The sequence below is a fragment of the Sander vitreus genome, chromosome 18 (assembly GCF_031162955.1).
Source record: "Sander vitreus isolate 19-12246 chromosome 18, sanVit1, whole genome shotgun sequence".
Lineage (NCBI taxonomy): Eukaryota > Metazoa > Chordata > Actinopteri > Perciformes > Percidae > Sander > Sander vitreus.
The window spans coordinates 23,857,726-23,878,698 of record NC_135872.1 but is presented as its reverse complement, the minus strand read 5'-3'; the positions used below and the strand labels follow the sequence as shown (position 1 = coordinate 23,878,698).

At 36.9% G+C, this 20,973-nt stretch overlaps 1 protein-coding gene across 1 annotated transcript in view; it reads left to right on the top strand.

The window, feature by feature from the left end:
- The window catches only part of LOC144533010 (uncharacterized), a 53,394-nt gene extending 34,112 nt beyond the window's left edge, over positions 1-19,282 (top strand). Inside the window, exons 29-51 of the mRNA XM_078274024.1 lie at positions 535-597; positions 807-878; positions 975-1,043; positions 2,020-2,073; positions 2,169-2,213; positions 2,984-3,055; positions 3,159-3,197; positions 4,266-4,328; positions 4,538-4,609; positions 4,716-4,736; positions 9,644-9,750; positions 9,849-9,907; positions 9,996-10,135; positions 10,221-10,427; positions 10,839-11,048; positions 11,154-11,306; positions 11,410-11,585; positions 13,392-13,559; positions 13,680-15,080; positions 15,198-15,239; positions 15,470-15,529; positions 15,732-15,798; positions 15,876-19,282. Coding sequence (XP_078130150.1) covers positions 535-597; positions 807-878; positions 975-1,043; positions 2,020-2,073; positions 2,169-2,213; positions 2,984-3,055; positions 3,159-3,197; positions 4,266-4,328; positions 4,538-4,609; positions 4,716-4,736; positions 9,644-9,750; positions 9,849-9,907; positions 9,996-10,135; positions 10,221-10,427; positions 10,839-11,048; positions 11,154-11,306; positions 11,410-11,585; positions 13,392-13,559; positions 13,680-15,080; positions 15,198-15,239; positions 15,470-15,529; positions 15,732-15,798; positions 15,876-15,946 — 3,431 coding nt within the window. The 3' untranslated portion in view covers positions 15,947-19,282. The remainder of the gene's footprint in view (positions 1-534; positions 598-806; positions 879-974; positions 1,044-2,019; positions 2,074-2,168; positions 2,214-2,983; positions 3,056-3,158; positions 3,198-4,265; positions 4,329-4,537; positions 4,610-4,715; positions 4,737-9,643; positions 9,751-9,848; positions 9,908-9,995; positions 10,136-10,220; positions 10,428-10,838; positions 11,049-11,153; positions 11,307-11,409; positions 11,586-13,391; positions 13,560-13,679; positions 15,081-15,197; positions 15,240-15,469; positions 15,530-15,731; positions 15,799-15,875) is intronic.
- Positions 19,283-20,973: the final 1,691 nt, after the last annotated feature.

Sequence of the window (20,973 nt, the reverse complement as noted above, 5' to 3'; positions counted from 1 at the left end):
CATATTTTACACCTGTTGTAACAGATGGAAACACTACAACAGCTGCAACACCAATAACAAGTACTACAAAAACACTAATTATACCATGCAGAACACAGGAGTTGATGGTCTCCTGCTGTCTCTGTTATTTAGTTTGTGTTATAGTGTGGTATAGGTAAATCGCCAAAATGCCAAAAATTGATTTTGAATTGTGGGTGTTCAGATGGTGCTGTTACATTGGAAATGACAACATCCAGTCTCTGAATATGAAAAACAGTCCTTTTTTCGTTTCTATTTTTTAGTGATTTTATTTTTTGTTATATTTTTCTATTTTTTTGTTATATATGACCATGACAAAGAAAAATGCCTCGTATTTCAATTTCAAATTTTGTATTTTAAAACAAAAATCAAATAACCAATCGTTTTTTGTTTTTTAACACCTGTTTATGATACACTGACCGCTTCCTATAACAAGGCAGCTATTGTCTTAACTGACTTGTCAGGTCTACCTTCAGCTTAACATACGTAATTATGACAGTGAACTTATCTTTTCAGACTCAACAACAGTTGCTACAACAGGTGTGACAACAGTTACCACAACACCAACAACTGTAACAAGTAAGAGCTTAGAAATAATTATGTGACATAGTTGTCCAGAAAATATGTATTAAAACTTTATAGAAAGTAATTTGGGCTAGAATAGATTTGGTTTGTATTGCAAGCAATAACATATGGTAACAAAATGGCCGTTACATTTGGATGTGACCATGCCTTTCATATTGTTATACTTGATGACCGTTTTGTTCATTATAAAACATTCTTTTCAGATTCAACACCTATTGCTACAACACATCCAAACACCACAACACCCACATCATCACCAACATCTGCCGTTACCAGTACGTTTTTCATAGATGGCGTAGCATTCTTTAATTAGTTGTTGTTGTTTATCAAATTTTACCTCTCTGTTTAACACACATCATTTTTTTTCCCAGACTCAACAACAGTTGCTACAACAGGTGTGAACACAACAACAGTTACTACAGCACCAACAACTGTAATAAGTAAGTGCTTAGAAATAATTGTTATAGTATAAAGTACAGTACTTGATCTGAGCTCCAATTTACTTGAGGTCAGGGGAATTATTCATGACACAGTTATAAAAGCATTTACTAGTGAAATCAAACTTTATGACATCTTTATGACAAGTCCAAATTGTTTCTCTTGACTTTAGGTTAAGGAAAATATTCATGATAATTGAAATGGTCTCATGACAGCCAATGTAAAAAAAACAACCAATTATGACAGTTTATTGTAATTTTAACACATACAATTAAATAGTTTCTTTAAGTTTGATCATTAGGCCTGCTATGACATGTTTATGACAAGTTATGTTGCCCAGGTTAATGTGAAAATGTATAACACAAACATCTGAAACAATGCTAACTTTGGATTAAAAATGTCACAATTTTTTCGAATCACACCTAATGTAACATTAAGTATTTTTTAGCATATAACAAGTAATAACACGTCATCTTTACAGACACCTATTGCTGCAACACCCTCCTTATTTCTTAGACCTTAATAAGAACAGGTGAAAGTGCTTGAAATGTAACAATTTTGTAACTTTGTGTGGGAATAGCAGGTGCAGAAAGACAACATAGTTTCATGGCACCTACATTTAAATACACTCAGGTCCCGGAGACCCAAACACCTCATATGTAATAGTTATGTGTAGGAGGGGGGGTGTACCATGTGCAGTCATTGATAATAAGTTATTTTTTATGTTCTTCACAGAAAATGAGCCAAGGCCAATGAGTTTGAGTTGGAAGAAATAATAAATAGCATCATTTTTCTTTTAGCAAACATTGAAAATGGGTCCCACAGACCCGAACACCACACAAGGGTTAAAAGTCAAGACCAAAAAAATATAGGACAACCTATTTATAGGGGGATTAAAACGTCTTATAGTCGGTTCAATACAGAATTTCTAGAAGCTGTACCACAAAACAAATTAAGTAAATGTTTTTATTGTTCTAGATTCAACACTTGACACTACTACACCTACAGCTATACCAACAACTGCAGTTACCAGTAAGTGATTTAGAAATTAGGCATGGGTAACACATTTAAAAAAAAAAAAGTTATACATTTTTAAATGATAAATACAACACACACTGGTACAACAGATTTTAACACTACTACAGTTGAAACACCAACAACATTTGTTACAAGTAAGTACTAAAAAACAACTTTATTTTTGTCAATTTTAAATTAGGTCAGTGGTTGGACTTTTTTGAAATGTCAAAGAGTTTTATCTGAAAAATGTGAAGGTTAACAATACTTAATATATTTGGGTTTTTATTGTCAGCAGTAACAGATGATCATATGATGTCAAATAATGATACAATTGAGACTTTGCAGACTCAACACAATTTGCTTACAACAAATCTGAACACTACAACACCCACAATTTCTAAATCAACTTTCGTCATGAGGACATTTACTAATTTAACTAACTAAACTGCAACCATTTCTCTTCATATTTTACACCTGTTGTAACAGATGGAAACACTACAACAGCTGCAACACCAATAACAAGTACTACAAAAACACTAATTATACCATGCAGAACACAGGAGTTGATGGTCTCCTGCTGTCTCTATTATTTAGTTTGTGTTATTGTGTGATATAGGTAAATCTTGATTCTTTAACGCTTTACACCAAAACGCCAAAAGTTGATTTTGAATTGTGGGTGTTCAGATTTGTTGTAAGCAAGTGTAACAATTGTTACACATGAATGCCTAAAAAATAATTGTCACAATATAAAAATCTAGCAAAAATAACAACACCAACAACTGTAACAAGTAAGTGTTTAGAAATAATTACGTGATATACTTGTCCAGAAAATATGTAGTAAAACTTTATAGTAAGTAATTTGGGTTAGAATAGATTTGGTTTGTATTGCAATCAATAACATAGAGTAACAAAATGACCGTTGCAGATTCAACACCTGTTGCTACAACACATCCAAACACCACAACACCCACAACGTCACCAACAACTGCAGTTACCAGCAAGTTTTTCGAAAGATAGCGTAGCATTTCATAACTAGTTGTTGTTGTTTATTACATTTTACCTCTCTGTTTAACATACATAATTATTATTTTTCTTTTCAGACTCAACAACAGTTGCTACAACACCAACAACTGTAACAAGTAAGAGCTTAGAAATAACTATTATATTGTAAAGTACAGTACTTGATCTGAGCTCCACTTTACTTGAGGTCAGGGGAATTATTCATGACACAGTTATAAAAGCATATAATAGTGAAATCACTTCATGGCATCTTTATAAAGTCCAAATTTGACATTATTGAAATGTCAAATAGTTTTACCTGAAAAATGTAAAGGTTTACAGTACATAATATATTTGGGTTTTTATTATCAGCATAACAGATGATCATACTTGTTGGCCGGATGTCCATTACCTTTCTTTGTGTTGGAATTTTAAACTCTGGTTGATTTATGAGGACTATGGTTAACTGCTCCTCAGATCTCTGCAGGGTAAATCCAGACAGCTAGCTAGACTATCTGTCCAATCTGAGTTTTCTGTTGCACGACTAAAACAACCTTTGAACGTACACATGTTCCACCAAAACGAAATGCCAATAAACAAGAGCACGTTTTTCTCCCATGCCTGAATGCTCTGTGGACGAGCCAGACCCTCCTCCGCAGCGCTGTGGAGGAAGGTCTGGCAAAGACAGACTAAGTAACAAGTAATGTTAGCCTAAAGCTAACTTTATCTGTCCAAAACGTATTAAATGACCTTGGTACTGTTATCACTGTCGTCAGACTGGTTTATAACATGTTAAAGGTCCAGTGTGTAACGTGTTTAGTTGTTCATTATCAAAATCTGTGTTGCCCGTTCACAAACTTCACTTTTTCATGTGTATTTACCACCACCATCAATTCCAAGTATTCCTTTTGGTTTGAAATTTTACATTTGCATTCGCATGAACTGGGGTAGGCACTCCAAATTCATGCGCCATCTTGAAATACGTTGGCCGGTAAGGGACATACAGGACATACTGCTCCGCCTTTTACATTTTCGCCGTCACATGATAAACTCACAGGTGCTGCTAATGCTGCTAATGGGTATCGTAGCTTCCCGGCCCCAGCAAGTTTGAAGAATGAAACATGGAGGACCACACTCATTCAAAATCCAAATTTCACTAACAGGAGTCTTGTAATTATGTAATTATGACAGTGAAATGATCTTTTCAGACTCAACAACAGTTGCTACAACAGGTGTGACAACAGTTACCACAACACCAACAACTGTAACAAGTAAGTGCTTAAAAATACATTTTGTGACATACTTGTCCAGAAAATATATATTAAAACTTTATAGTAAGTAATTTGGGCTAGAATAGATTTGGTTTGTATTGCAAGCAATAACATATGGTAACAAAATGGCCGTTACATTTGGATGTGACCATGCCTTTCATATTGTTATACTTGATCACCATTTTTTCATTATAAAACGTTTTTTTCAGATTCAACACCTATTGCTACAACACATCCAAGCACCACAACACCCACATCATCACCAACATCTGCAGTTACCAGTACGTTTTTCAAAAGATGGCGTAGCATTCTTTAATTAGTTGTTGTTGTTTATCACATTTTACCTCTCTGTTTAACACACATAATTATGATTTTTTTTTTTTCCAAACTCAACAGTTGCTACAACAGGTGAGAACACAACAACAGTTACTACTACACCAACAACTGTAACAAGTAAGTGCTTAGAAATAATTAAGTGACATACTTGTCCAATATATATATATATATATATATATATATATATATATATATATATACTGGTAACTGCAGTTGTTGGTAAAGTGAGTTTCCAGAAATAAGGCATGGGCTAACACTTCCCTGGTTACCATTTGATTGAAATATTTCAGTAATTCACATTCACTTAAAAGCTGCCACAACACCAACATTTGTTATACATAAACGTCTAAAAATATTATCCGAATTTAGAAATGTAGCAGAGATTACAGCAAGTAATCTGGGCTTGAATCTTTTTGATTTTAGCAATAACATGTTGGCGTTCTTCTGAATAGTATAGGCTCACTTCTTCAGTTACACCATTGATTGTTAGGATGTCCATCCTCATTATAACAAAGCAGTTAGTGTGTAAATTAAGATTATGTGACATACCAGGGTTTCCCGCAGCACTTCGCAGTTAAGGCAGCCGCCTTAACAACACGCGCCTGCTGCCTTAACTAAGTCGTCAAAAAAAACATAAAAAATATATCCGCCGAGTTACTCTGTCCTGTTTGAGTGGCTGTAATGTACAAGTTGCATCAACGTAGTCTGTAGGAAACAAGGTAACGGAAAGCTGTCAGGATACCATCAATCACAACGGAACGAGCATTTGCTGTCAGTGAGTGTAACTGTAGTTTATTCACATTTAAAAGGGATGAATCGCCATGTCACCGTCTTCTTAGCTCTTATTATAACACAACATTCACAATTTCACTGAAAATATGAACATTACAACATTCTCAACATTGTGTTTCTCTATACTACTTTAAGGGTGAGTGTAGACTACCTCAAGCTCCTGACTGTGCCCATGGGGATTATTCTGCCCCGTTGACTTGGGTCAGTCACTATTTAGCCGAATAATTCAGGCGTGCAGGAGGCCGCTGCTCTCTGGTGGGGTATCAGTTGTCTGCAGAAACAGTCTTTTTGTTCTTAAATGGAAAACTTGTTTCTCAGGTGTCTCAGTCAGATTTTTAGCCACATCTGCAACTGGAATGTTTGTCTTTGATGTGGTTGAGTTTTGTGCTTGTGTAGGTAGGTGAACTGGTGTGTTGAAAGGTGCATTTGAAGAATCTCCACAAGACAGTTCTGCAGGAGCTGTAGGAGTCTGTCAGAGTTGATTCACATGCTTTCTCCAGACACTAACAGTGGTTTGGACTGTATAGGAAACAGTCCAGTTTGTGCAAGAACAGTTGCAGGAACCCACTTAGGGACCGTTCGGTATTTATGGAATGGACCACCGGATGCAAATAGGGGAGGGTCTATTCTATGTTGAGGGGAGGGTCATTCCGTTTTTTTTGTCTAGGGGGGAAGGTCACCCAACTTTTGTATTCATGAGAACAGCAACATTTCAAAGTGGCTTGTTTGGTGCATATTTATCCAAGTAGCTCCATGTAGCTCTCTCAGTCTCGGCCCCTATCGCTACCAGATGGGTCCCTCCCTATTTTGTCAGCCAGACAACTTGAACTGTAGCTTTAGAGACCGTGGGATTTCCCAAACTGAATAAATCCCGCTCGCACATATAAACACCAAACAGCTTTGCTAGCTCCATTGTGTTGTAACTAAGACGTGATGAAAAAATAATGTTATTCATTAGCATGATTGCCGTACTGTTTAGTTCAAAAACATCCAAAACACCGTACGAAAACGTAACCGACCAGACGCAAGCTTTTATTTTGAAAAGTCAAAGCTTGCGGACTGCACCAAGCCAGGAGGGCATGAGACGGGTCCATAGCAACCAGTGTTGAATTTGTTATTACCCAGTGTGCTTTGCTGAATGGTCTCAATGTTTTATTGTTTTATGTCATGTGAATACTAGTTTACTAGATGAGTAACTTAGTATTTGAAGTAATGCAGGAAGTGTGCATTTAGTTTCCATGCTTATTGTGTTTCCACAACTATGTGAGTAAATCTACTGAAATGGCCACCACACCATAACAGAGGAGTGTGATGCGTAAGATGAAGATACAGAGGTTTAGTTACATACATCATGGCAGTAAAAAAAACAATGGCTATCTGTAAGTCTGTGCCAAGTGCAAACCAGTACAGAAGGCATCAGTAAATTGCCGGATAGGGTCATTCCTTTTTTCCATGTCATTTTGGAGGGTCATCCAAAATTAATTGCTGGTGAAGGGAGGGTCAAGTGTATTTTGACTAAAGATCCCCAAACTCCTCTGGTGGCTCCTGAAATAAATAACGAACAGTCCTTTAGGTCCGCGTTTGTAGTTCCTTGCCAACACAGATTCTCCAGAAATGAAAACTCTCTCCTTGGCCTAATGTTCCTTTCGCATAATCTGCTTCTTTTGCTGCTTTTGAACAGTGTCCTTAACTGCTGATGTTTTCAAGAGATTGAAAGTGGTGCGCACATATCTTTTTAACATCAGGCTTGCAGGAGAAGACTTTTTTGTTACATGTGGACTTTTTTGGTAATTTAGCAGTAACTTGTGCAGTCTCTGATGCAGTGTTCCTTGACCTTGTGATTACTCCTCAACGCAGCGGCTGCGGGTTTGACTCCGACCTGCGGCCCTTTGCTGCATGTCGTTCCACCTCTCGCTCCCCTGTCAAAATAAAGGCCTAAATGCCCAAAAAGTAATCTTAAAAAAAAGATTTCTTTGTAACACCGGAAAAGCCAGTGTTAGCGTGTGTTAGCGTATGCCAGCAGAGCCAGGTAAAAGAAAGCAGGAGATTTCTTTATATAGGCTTTTAGAAGTTATCTCTTGTAGTTATGGCTGATACTGGGGCAGGGCCATCACAGGAAAGAAGGGAATTAAACAAAGAACAACTAAAAGCTAAAAGGGAAAGTGAAAGACAACGGGCGATAACGTGAGTCACACTCACGCTTTAACAGATGAAGACAATTACGGGATTGTAAATGATTCAAAACCGACCCTGAATTAAACCCTTATAGAATATAGCAGCAATTTCTACAGTCAGAAATTACCAATAAAGGCTTTTTAACCAAATACTAGCCTACTAACAGAAAATATTTCAGGAGTAATGTGACCCGGAATTGGAGAGAATTTAACGACACTGTCAGCCAAGGTGACATTGTTCACTGCCGTTAGCATGTAGTTACATGGGACAATTTTAACACCGCAGTGGCTTAAAAAAAAACACACACACACTCAAGTCCTGCCTACTTGGAGCAAATGACCAATTATAGAAGGCCGGCTTAGAGTTGTGTAAGACTTAGCCAGAGTAGAAAAAAGTGTTGAAACTGGAGCGTTAAGAATAGTTGGAAATCTGAATGTTTTAGCTCACAGGGATTTGTCTAAAGTACGTTTACCTCATTATTTGAACGGCCATGCTTAACATGAAAATCCAACGTTATAACATTGTAGATATGACAGAAAACAAGGAAAAGCATAATATGTGACCTTTAACATACACTTCATTCAAAGTTGAACGGCCAACTGAACAACTGACAGAAACAAACTAAAACTAAAAAAAGATGTCTTGGTGTAAGATTGTAACACTGTAATGTTTTGTGGCCATCAGAACTGAGGGTCAAACTTTCTAATTCAAAAATGTCAGGATTGCTAACAACAATGACATGGCAATTACATCTCGGTGTCTCTACAGTAAAAGCACATAAGAGGATTTAAAGTAGAATTTCAGGCACTAAAAAGCCAATACATACACTAAAAAGATAATTAACTCATATATGGCTTCAGAGTGCATTGATTTCTTTTGTCAGTTCTTAAGCCTGTCTGTGAAGCTCCAAATTTCTATATCCTACAGTATAGGGCTGTCAAAAGCAGCAAAATTACGTTTGATTATTTATCCTAAAAGACACATAAATTTGAATATATTTGAATATCTATTTGTGGGCATTATGCACACAGGTAATCAAACCAATTCAATGGTAGACATAACTAATAATAAACATATATTTTTTTAAAGATCTACATACACATTACAACATTAACTAATAAAATAATGTCGTATACCGTAAAAACCTTAATTTAAACACCTTAGACCTCTCTCCCTATCTCTCTGGAGAGTGATTTTACATGGCCATTTGTCCACCCTGAAGTGACCTTTGTGTTAGCAAGCCGTCACAATGATTCTGTCTCTACACAGACAGGGAGCTTAACGTTTAGGGAGCAGCAGCCAAGGCCCACGCTAGACAGCCGCTGCTCTATTACAGTATGACAGTAAGACCACTTGTCATGCAAATGTAAAAACATATCATAATGCTGTAATGTCTTATACTGTACTGTACATTTTTCTACTTACTGCCCCCATTTTTACCTTTTCTTTTTGTTATGAAGATTTTTTAATTATACTAACTTCATTTAAATAGCTTGATGTGCAACTTGCCCTCTCAGAAATCACTTTTGTCATGTAAGCTTGCTGGACTTTTTAACTTGCAGAAGGTTTTTGTAAATATGAAGTTTGATGTGAACTCATTTAATGGAGACAAAAGATACTGTATGTTTAATAGACTGCCTAATTGACTTTTGATATGAGACTTAGTACAAAAAGAATAACAGCTATCAGAGTGCATTTTGTTGAATTATCCAATACATTGCACTAAACACTGTTTGAATATTGGTCTGCTTAGTTCTGCCAGCCACATGACATAAATATAGTTTAAAGGGATATGAACACTGTTGAGAGAAATAGTTTTATATACCTTTGATCTGCACTGGTAATGCAAATACTAAAATGAGCCATCATTTACAACTGTCCCTTCTTTTATTTTTGTGTCCTGTCTACCTGACCTTTTTCTGGTGTTTATCCTTTTCTTTACATCACGAAAAAAACAGAACAATATTTATCCATAGCTTTGCTCATATTTTTCATCTCTTTTAAATGAACAGTCTTCAAAGTGGAGATGTCAATGGAACTAGACAAGCAATTCACAGCCACATTAAATGATGCAACAAGTTCTGAATACAAAGATCTTAAATCAAGGATTGAGTCAGTGGTAAGTGCATTGATTACTCCATATCCAATTAGTAAGTAACTTGTATTTCCTGCTCTCCATGTTACAATGTTGATATCATATACATATCTCTCTCACAGTTAAAGGAGCAGTATAAAGGAATCACAGGGTTTATCGGTGTTTCTGTTAACGGATTCAGGTATGGAATTTCTGGCTTTAAAAAAATTTTCCGGCAGGACTCCGTACACATTTTACACCACAACTTTGTCTTTTGTTTGTTCTTACAGAAAAGGAAGTATAATCACAGACTTTGTTGTTCAGACAACACAAGTTAAGCCGACTGAAGTGGCTGAAGCAAATACAAATCTCCCTGTTGCAATGAAGTCTATTGCCACAGTCATTGGTTCAGTAACTGCAGATTACAACAGTAAGTTAAAAAAAAAATAGTACCTAATTACGTATTTTTTGCTTGACCGAATTCCCAACTGATCTCTTTTTAACTTTTTTTAAAGGTCAAAATGCAATCAGCATACCACTCACGTATACTGGTACAAGCATGACGCTGACATGTGGGCCTCCTGACATTAATGTGGGACAAATTAGTGGTTCTGAGTGGAAATTAAATGGAAAAAAAATTACAGAAAGTGCAAGAATTAAAGTAAATACTTCTGGCAATGTGTCTATGCTTACAGTTCACAACGTCATTCTTGCTGATAATGGTAAGTCAAAGATAGCTGGATTTGAACTACTAAGACATCAGTAAACATGAAACTACTATGAAATGTTACCAATGCAGTCATATACACACTTCTAAAGCTGGGTCTTACATGTCATGATTATGTGAAGTGATATCAGATATAGTGCAGTTTGGGATTTTATTAATCTTGTATTTCAACAGAATATTGTGAAAAAAGCAGAGACATTATCTATCGCTCATTGTTACTGCATCTCACAATAAATGTTGGACTGAAAGCACCAACAGCAGTCCTATTCCTACACAAATATTGCCAATGTATCATCAAAATATTTAGTCAGCTAAAGTGAAATACTGGCATGTGGCAAATTATAAATGTATCTTTATATTACAGTGTACTAATGCAATCATTAATATTTACTTCTCTTCATCACAGGACTTTACGAATGTACGCTAATAGGCGAAGTCATTAATGTCAACCAAAAAGGAAATGCAATGAATAAAATCCAACAAGCTCCCATTATACAACTACAGAGTATTGTTAATGTTTATTGTAATGGGACAGAAGGACAGAAACAATCACTTGAGTGTTGCGTGCAGTCCCCCTATACAGTCAAGTGGTTTAGCTCAACTGATGAACTCTTAGGTAAGTATGAAGTGACATTGAAAACAGTTCAATCTGACCATACTGAAAAGCTGGACACAGCTATTAACAGTTTATGTTATTAACAACACTGTTAAATGTTTACAGATTCCAATTTAGTTTCCAATAGTGACAAAACCTGCATCACGTATCATTACGTGCTTGGGAAATGCAACGCAGGACAGCTAATAAAGTATGTTTGTAAGGTAGATAATCTGAAGGATTATAATAAAACAACAGAAATGAACATTTTCACAGAAGGTAAGAGCAACCTTTGAAATGTGATTATATTGGCTTAGCTAATAGCTGTTAGCTGTTTTGCCTTTTTTCTGTGTAAAACTAATTGATTTTTGTAATTCTTTAGTTCCAACATGTGTTGATGATCAGTATGGTGATGGACAAGTAGGCAACATATCAAGCATAGGATGTAATGTAGGTGAGGACGGGAGCAGGACTGCGGTCTGTCAGCAAACAGGGTGGACGCTTTTGCGGGACACCTGCATCATAACAGCAATCAACGATTTGTTAATTGTTTCAACGGTAGGTGATCTTTTGCAAACAAATCATCCAATCATCAATCATTAGAACTCCCCAGAAGATGCAATATACCATACGGTAAAATATTAGTTAACAACAAAAACGTAATGCCATGTCACCAGGGCCTGCAGTTAACTTTTTTGGCCCCCAGCCACACAGGCTTTTCAACAGCCAAATTTGTTGATTACTTGTGGTCCTTAATGGCTTCTAATTTTGGGTGTTTAGTCATGATTACAAAAGGATGAACTTTGCTTTCTCTAAGCCATACACACGACAGGTACTGCACTACATTTGTTCTGTACTGCTGTCATAAATCGGCCGCTCACTTTTAATCAGGTTGTGGATGAAACATACAGTATGAAACCTGGTTATTCATCTTCATGTATGTTTCTGCTATTATGCAGGTTTCTGATTGTTTCTGTGATGTGTGGTTTCTGTTATGTACTGAGGTGCAGGTAGTATCAGTATCTGCCTTTCAGTTGTGGATGTTCTGACCAAATTTTATGTTTCTACATAATGCAACTTACAATGCACACTTTAGGCAGACGTTATAATGATGAAGCAATTTGAATAGTTCTGCATCAAGAAAATTGTATTGCCCATTGTATTTTCTATAATATCTATTAAGAGTGGATGTTGGTGTGGATCTGTTGCAGGAAGACCTGGACAGGATTTCAACACTTGTTAACCTCAGCCTTAACAAAATACTGAAGTTCTGAACACAAAGCAGCACTCCACATCACTAAAAAAGATTTACAATTACCACATTGCTCACATCGTTCATGCTTATATCTGTCATATAATTAATTTAAACTGACCGCTGTTTTCATATATTGTTTGGCTGAGCGGGTCACTTGTTTGAGCAAACCCAAAACACAGTTACATGTATAGCCAATACCTTACTATTACTTTATTTTTAATTTCAGGATGTAGATCCTTGTTTATCATTGTATCTTTTGTTACCGGACCTGTGAGAATTGAAAATGCCCCTGTGCACAAAGTGGGACATACTTTCCTTGTTATGGGGTCTTGTCCCGAAGCTTATTATGTTTGTATGGAACATGATTCACACAACAGTGTCATAAAAAAGCAGCAATATGCAGTAAGCTGAACACTTGGGACAGCAGTGTGACCGACTTGGTTTGATTGGGCAATTGGCATCGTAAATTTATAAAATGATTTCTTCCTCTTCCTTAGCAGCCCTCCAGCTAGTGGCGTCCTAACCTACTGCCCAACCCCGCTACGTCCAAAACTGGCTCTGCTGGCAATCACATGTAGATCTATATATGATGTTTTATCCTGGGAACTGCTAGGTCATATATCCCCCTGTTGAAGCTCAGCAAGAAAACAGTCTGGATGAACAAAAATACTAACTTTAATACCCCTTCGACATGGCAAACTCAGATAGCAAGCTCCAGCTGAACTTCAGAAAGCAATTTTGCAGGCTGCTTGGTCACATTATGCTCAAGAACCTCAAGCTGTGATCGCAGCGTCTCTGATGCCAGAGACCTTTGTTGTACACCACTGCCCCTCTCTCTCTCTCTCCACATATTAGTATCCTTCCGGTGCACCAGCGCAGGAATGTTAACACAGACAGCAGCGTTGTGTGAACTCATTTGACAAGGGTTTGAATGTAATGGACATTTAGTTGTATGTAAAAGTTCTACACTTTTGCTTTAAAACACATTCTCTTAGCCTTCCCTGCCAGTTTCTAGTGGCCAGAAAAAACATCTTTGTATTTATCATGAATAGTTTGTAATCTCATGCTAACATGTGGTGTCATGCTGTTCTGTGTATTTTATCTTTTAGAATTTGAATAAAGAGGGAGTACCAGACTTTGTGGGGAATCTAAGTAGCACGGTCCAAAAAGAAAAAGACAAAATAGCAACGTCATCTGCTACCATATCAGCTATCGTTGACATCCTAAACAACATTGCAACTGTTTCCACTGGTGATGTCACTGCACCTGTCATGGAGGTAGGCTAAACCTTCCACTCTGTAGCCTTTTAGTAAAGGTTATGTGTGTTTTGTCATTAAAAACATTTTGACTTTTTGATGAGGTTGTACCCTCATAATGAAATGTCTCTTCATTTGCAGAATATACTTGAAACAGTTGATGTCATCATTGGTGGTGAATCAAGACAGTCCTGGACATTTCTAAATGCAAATAGAACCAGCAGTGCCAGCTCAGCACTACTGAGTTCAATGGAGTCCCTGTCTGATAGGTTGGTAGGGGAGATTGCCTTTGCGACTCCACGGATCTTGCTCAACAGAATCACTACGTTTAACAACTCCTTTACGGCCAATCTGAACAACAGCATTTTCATAAAAGTTCCAAACATCAACGGTAATGTCTTTTTCACCACCATCACTTTCTCCACCCTTAATAATGTTATGCCAGCACGGAACTCCAGCTTTGACGCCATCCGCTTCAACACCACCAGCAATGACACTGTCACAGATAATGCAATAAACGCTGCTGTGGTGCTAGTCAAAACAAATGCAACAGTTCAGAATGTTAATCTGAGCTTCAACAAGCTTAACAGTTCCCTGTTACTAAACCCACAGTGTGTCTTCTGGAACTTCACACTCTTTAATAATTTGGGGCTTTGGGATGATGAGGGTTGTACGTTTGTTTCCGATATAAACAACATTGTAACCTGCAGCTGCAACCATCTCACCTCATTCTCAATTCTGATGGCAACAGACATCCCTCCAGAACTGAGAGAAGCTTTGGATATAATCACTTATTTTGGAGTTGGGATATCTCTGGCAAGCTTAGTTATATGTCTCATTATCGAAGGATACGTGTGGAAAGACGTTACTAGAAATAGCACTTCCTTCATGCGCCATGTTTCCATCATTAACACTGCCCTGTCTCTGTTGATTGCTGACATCTGTTTCATCATCGGAGCTTCTATTGCCAAGAACCCCCTTGAAAACCCAGGGGAGGACTATAGCGTTCCAGTAGGACCATGCAGCACAGCAACATTTTTTATGCACTTTTTCTACCTTGCTCTGTTTTTTTGGATGCTTGTGTCAGGCCTTCTGCTCTTTTACCGCACGGTCATGGTCTTCTCCCACATGTCCAAGTCAATCATGTTGGCCATTGGCTTCTTATTAGGCTACGGGTGCCCTCTGATTATAGCTGTTATTACTGTTGCTGTCACAGCACCAGGAAATGGATACATCAGGGCAGACAATGCTTGCTGGCTCAACTGGATCGAGACACATGCACTGCTGGCCTTAGTGATACCTGCCTTGACTATAGTTTTCATCAACATTATAATCGTGATCGTGGTATTATTCAAAATGCTGAGAAGAGGTGTAGGAGACGCCACCCAAAGAGATGAAAAGCAAACGCTGGTGGTCATTGTCAGGTGTTTAGCCATTTTGACTCCTTTATTTGGACTGACCTGGGCTTTGGGAGTGGGAACCATGATATCGTCATCAAATAAGGGAATCCACATTGCTTTTGCATTCTTCAATTCACTACAGGTATTTGCATTCATTGAAATACAAAGTTATTTAATACTTGTGGCAGTATTTTGTGTAATAAAACATTTTGTGTTTTTCCAATGATAAAACATGTGCATGTCATCTGTTTTTTCTTAGGGTTTCTTCATTTTAGTGTTTGGGACACTATTCGATTCAAAGGTATGTTGACTTCAAAGAAAGACATGTTGCGAAATATACTTATTTGCTTTTCAGTGAGAGTGCTGCCGTAGATGAGAAGATAGATATCACTCTGACAGTAATGGAGAAATTATTTAAATCTTTTATTAAATAATGGTAGCAGAACCACAATGTAAAACAAATCATTCACAACTTAATTTCCTGGATTCAAAATGATTTTGACATTGACATCCATTTTATTGTGCCTGTAGATCCGTTCTATCCTCTCAAGAAAATTACCTACACCAAGCACAGGCTCAAATACAACAAGAGTAAGTGCATGTTATTAATATCCCAAAACCATTGCATAAACATTTTGAGTTTGTGCAGGTTTTCCTTGTTTGTAAGGTAGCCTACCTTTGGTTGAATCTACAGATCTGAAATGAATATACTGTAAGAATGGAAAATATACAGACATTATTAAAGTTCCCTGCAATAACTTTATTTTACACATATTTATTTTTTCTACTATAGAGTACAAGTGGAGGCATTTCCTCTCTCAGTGGCCTAAACTGGATAAATCGACTGCGTGGAAGAAGATGTAAGTTGCGATTTAATATGGCTTTTTTGCCGTTTATTTGAATAAGCTGTCTTATTAACAATTTATTTGTCTTTCAGATGTCTATCGTGTGTCAGAAGCTGCAAACTCAAGCAGCACTGGTGCATCAGAGTCATTCGTCAATATCTGAATTCACGAATCAAACTGTTATTTAATTACTGATTCAAAAGATGTGGCAGTTATTGTAAGATTTTTCAGTATAAAATCAGAAAGTAAAGAAATGAAAAAGCTTACTGGGATGATATTGTAAAAGCTTTTAATTCATTTAAATCAGAAGAAAATGGTGTGGTTCAAAACAAACAGCATTACAAAATGATTGCATGGTAATGTTACTGTTCCCATTTGTGTAATGAGAAGCCCTAGGAAAGCAAGTGTGGCATATCTGAAAAAGTTCATATATACTATATTGTGAATGTAACTGAAATGGTATTTTTTCAAACGTTGCTTCATGCAGCATGAAGCAACTATTTCTGATTCTTAAATGTGAAGTCCATTGCTGCTTTGTTAGCCGACAACTTAAGCAACTTATAATTAACGAATGTCGTAGAAGTAGATCCTGAATAACTCTGGATGAATGTCGAAGCCATTCTCACTCCCAACTCGTCTAATACGGACATTTGGTTGGTGGCTCTCAGCGTCAGATACTTTCATCCTTTAGCATCTGTAGGGAGGGCGATGGGCATAGCAGCAGCTCAACCATGGCGCTGTGGGATGTCGTAGTATGAAGAGCGACAACCGTAGCGAGTAGTATCAAAAAAACGAAAATCAAAACAACACAGGACTTTTCACCCAGGAGACTAGGGTTTTTTGTGTGTTTTTATGTGTAGAGCATGTTACATACCTGCAAACTAGTCGCTTTTCGGCGAAAATCGCCGTTTTGAATGGGAAAATGTCATCCACGTGAATCGTGTAGATCCAAAGAGTTTATATTTGGGGGGGGAGGAGGCCCAGTGCTAATACGGCATCTTAACGACCGTTATCTACTGGACCGAATAGCAACGCAGATTTCGGTGCCTTATTTCGGTGCCACTTAAATGCCTGCTCTTCTCTCTGATGCTCCGAAAACGGACGTTAGAGGGAACTGAAACATTGCCGCACGGGACGCTAGTTAGTTAACACTACACTCGACAGCAGCTAACGTTAGCCTACTGTTAGCTAGCAGCTGGATTAAACACGGTTAAAATGCTGGCATCTAAACGGTGTAAAAGTGTGACTGTATTTCACCTGAGACGATTGTAACACCAGACTGTAGCTGCCATTGTCTGAAAAACACAGACTCAGCCTTGCCTCGCCAGCCTCGTGGTGCATTCAAAGTTGTTGTAAAATACCCTTTTCCCATCCAGTGGTTGTTTTTGTAGTTTAACAGGAATTTACTGGTGAAATAAGTTATTGTTATAAGTTATTGGGTAGCACTTTATAATAACTATCCATAATTCATCATTAGTTAACTATTAGTTAATGGTTTGTTCATTATTATGTATTTATTGTTCATACATAATTTATCATTAGTAAAGCATTTGTTCACACAGTTCTAAATGGTTTGTTCATAGTAAATAAGCCTATTAGCTAATGGTTTGTTAATCATTATTAATTTATTGTTCATACATAATTCATCATCAGTAAAGCATTTGTTCACATATTTATAAATGGTTTATTCAAAATAAATTAAAGTAAGTAAAGCATAGAAGGTACTCATTTTAGATGGGCTCACACAATATACTTAACTAATCATCAGTAACTCCTGAATTAGTCATGGATTACATTATTGGTAAGAATTTGTAACAGATGTGTTAACACCCCAGCTATTAGTTCAGGCCTTTTTTATTTAAGACATGAACAAATGTAGGTGTAGATAGTCTGTTAATCATTAACTTCCTAGTTTTAAACAACCTTTTACGTTCCTGAGTACCTAGTTGATAATGGTAATATTACTTAATTTACAAATGGTTAATGCATCATTTTGGAATTATTATAAACATCAACTGATAAACATTTTACATGAGCTTACTTACTATAGACCAACCATTTACTAACTGTATTTACAAATGCTTTACTGATTAGAATGAATCTATGAACTATGCTTTACAAACCAATAAAATTACTAAAATTATTTAATTTACCAATGTTTTTTGCAATACTTAGAAAGTGTCAAACCTCTATTTATAAACATAATTATTGAGAGCCTTATTTACTATGAACAAACCATTTATGAGTGTGTATACAAATGCTTTATTTATGAGAATTAGCATAGGAGCAATGCTTTACAAATGATGAACAAAGCATTTAGTAATAGTTTGCAACTGGTTTATAATGGGAAAATTATTTCATTTACAAATGGCTGTTTCATTATTTATTAAGTATAAATCATGTACTTACAAACATTTTTCAAGATAGGCTTATTTATTATGAACAAACCATTTATAACTATATGAACAAATTCTTTACTGATGATGAATTATGTATGAACAATAAATTAATAATGATGAACAAACCATTAACTAATAGGCTTGTGTATCGACCCAGAGCGTCAAAAAAGTGACATCAAGTGTCCAGACCAAGCGCGTCGTAAATGACACCAAAGAGGTAGAGGGTAACCAGAGCCTCGAATATCGCTGCTGATGGGATTACATTGGAATAAGTTGAAAGCCCCCTGCGTCTGACTGAGATGCTAAAGAGACTCCCCTGATCAAGCATCGTTTTTTGACGCGCTGAGAGTGTTGTACAAGTCGATGCTGAAAAACTCTGAATCGATGACTCAAAAATCGAATGTATGTAATCATAAAATATTTGTACGTAAACTTAAGTCCTGACTAGTTATTAGGTTTCTCATGACATTACCTACCGTGCCTATATCCCCTTAAGTAAGTAGAGCATCATACTTCCTATCTGAAAAGTAGCTAATGAGGATTTAACAGAGTATCACTAATACCACTATTTAATGGAAGGCTGAAATCTATAACTTATTTTAGGGACAAAATGTGATGTATCTTGTGATATATTCTCCATGTATGGATGTACATTGCTTGAAAAGCACTGTCAGTTAACTGCTTTGCACTATGCCAAAATCAGTCTGTAAGTTTGTACTAGAAAATCTAGTTTGCACATTGGTATGGAAAGGTAAATTGAGTCTTGGTAGTAGTGTAGCTCAGTAATGTACATTAGCGTAGTAGCAGCAATGTGTAATTTCACAAGCATTGCCATCATTGTAGTGAATGTGAATGAACAGTAGCAGTTACATTTTGTTTTTGTTTTAATTGTATTTTTTGAGTTATACATTTTAGGATGTGTTTTTACTCTATAACATGCAAGATAACACGCAATGCATTGCTAACCCTGTTAAAACACAAAACCATTGTGTTACCGATAGTTGCCAATTATTTATAGCATTATCACATATGAAATTATCTTTTGTCTTGCACATGTTCAATGACTATTTGCTTGTAATAAATGTTTTTATTTGACTCTACTTCAACTCTTTTATTTGAGATGATGAAGCAGGTATGAGGGTGAAAAGTTTTCTGTGATCAATCTATCATGTTATTGCTTTTATTACATATTGCTTTGAAGCTTGCTTGGTAAATAAAACTTTTTCATAACTGCTAGCACGTCCCAGTTAGACAGTAAATGCAGTAAACATATACAGTAATGATCGAAAGAAAAACACATTTTCACTCCCATCGTGTAAAATACGGACGCTTGGTCAGGTGCCTTTGGCGTTGTTATTGACACACTGAATGACAACTGGCAAAAGGCAAACCATCACTCTTCAGAAAAAGAAAATGCATTAGAGGTTGCTAACAGACATCAGGAAGAACATACAGGACAGTTTCTGGAAGTGCACACAAAGTGTCGTCCTCCTTTTTCTGCAGTCAAAGGGCATTTTGGGATGTAGCATCAACTGAAGATGTCAGGGAAACTTGTCAGTGCAAGACACAAGAACATACAGTTAATGTCCTCTAGTCTTTACAATTGTGGGCTTCTTTCCAGTAAAGATGTAGAGGAGTAGGCAGATACCATTGACTGTGATCTAAATTTGAAGGATTTTGCTTCTGGTGTTTGTAAAGAGTGCTACCTAACTGCAGTTGCAGTGGTAAAGCCCACATCCACGAATTCCATTGCTCTGACACAGTGACTTACTGAAGTCAACACTGATGGAAAAAAAGGAGATCATGCTGACAGAGGTCCAAATGGTCCAAAAAGTTCCAAATTCCAAACGCCATGTTCATAGGGTACCCAGGAACGTGTGAGGTAGATGGGATAAACAGTTCATGAGATATTTCAAAGACAACAGACACACATGCGCGCACACACACACATACACACACACACACACACACACACACACACACACACACACACACACACACACACACACACACACACACACACACACACACACACACAGATTCCCCAATATATTGTTAGATTACTAAATAATTACTCATAAAATCTTAACTTACAGTTATACATTTAGCGTTTTTAAAGTGTTGCCATGATATTATGCAAACAGAGACCTCTCCCATTAGAGGTGTGAATGACTGTTGAGATTTTAGTCTCTGAGTGGCTCAGGTGGTGCACAGGGCTGTGCTTTTCCCTGAGGTACAGTACGTTTTAAGCAAACTCTCTAATTATCACCAGCCGATTATGTTATGTTTATATGTGAAACTTTTCCAACAAAGTTACAAACTGGAACAAAATAAGAGCAGCTGAGTAATAACAACAATGACATGGTGACTGCAAAAATAACTACTGTTACTGTTACCTAACTAACTACTGTACTGAGGCTCAGTCCTGACCGAAGCGGCCCGAGTCCGATTCCAACCTGTGGCCCTTTGCTGCATGTCATCCCCCCCCCATCTCTCCCACTTTTTTGTCTTCAGCTGTCCTATCTAATAAAGGCCAAAAAACAACAAAAAGACATCTTAAAAAAAAGATTATAAATAAATACAATTAAAAAAGCCACTATCATGGACTATTGTGCAAGGGCTAAGAAGGGTTACGTTTTCTTGATTTTCTTAACCTTCTTATACTTAGAGAATGTGTGACAACGTACTTGGCAATAAAACTTTTTTTGATTCTGAATGATGTCCGTCATGTCAATTTCTAAAGCTGACATTGCAGCTAGGAAGTCAAAAACAGTGTGCCTTCATGATAATA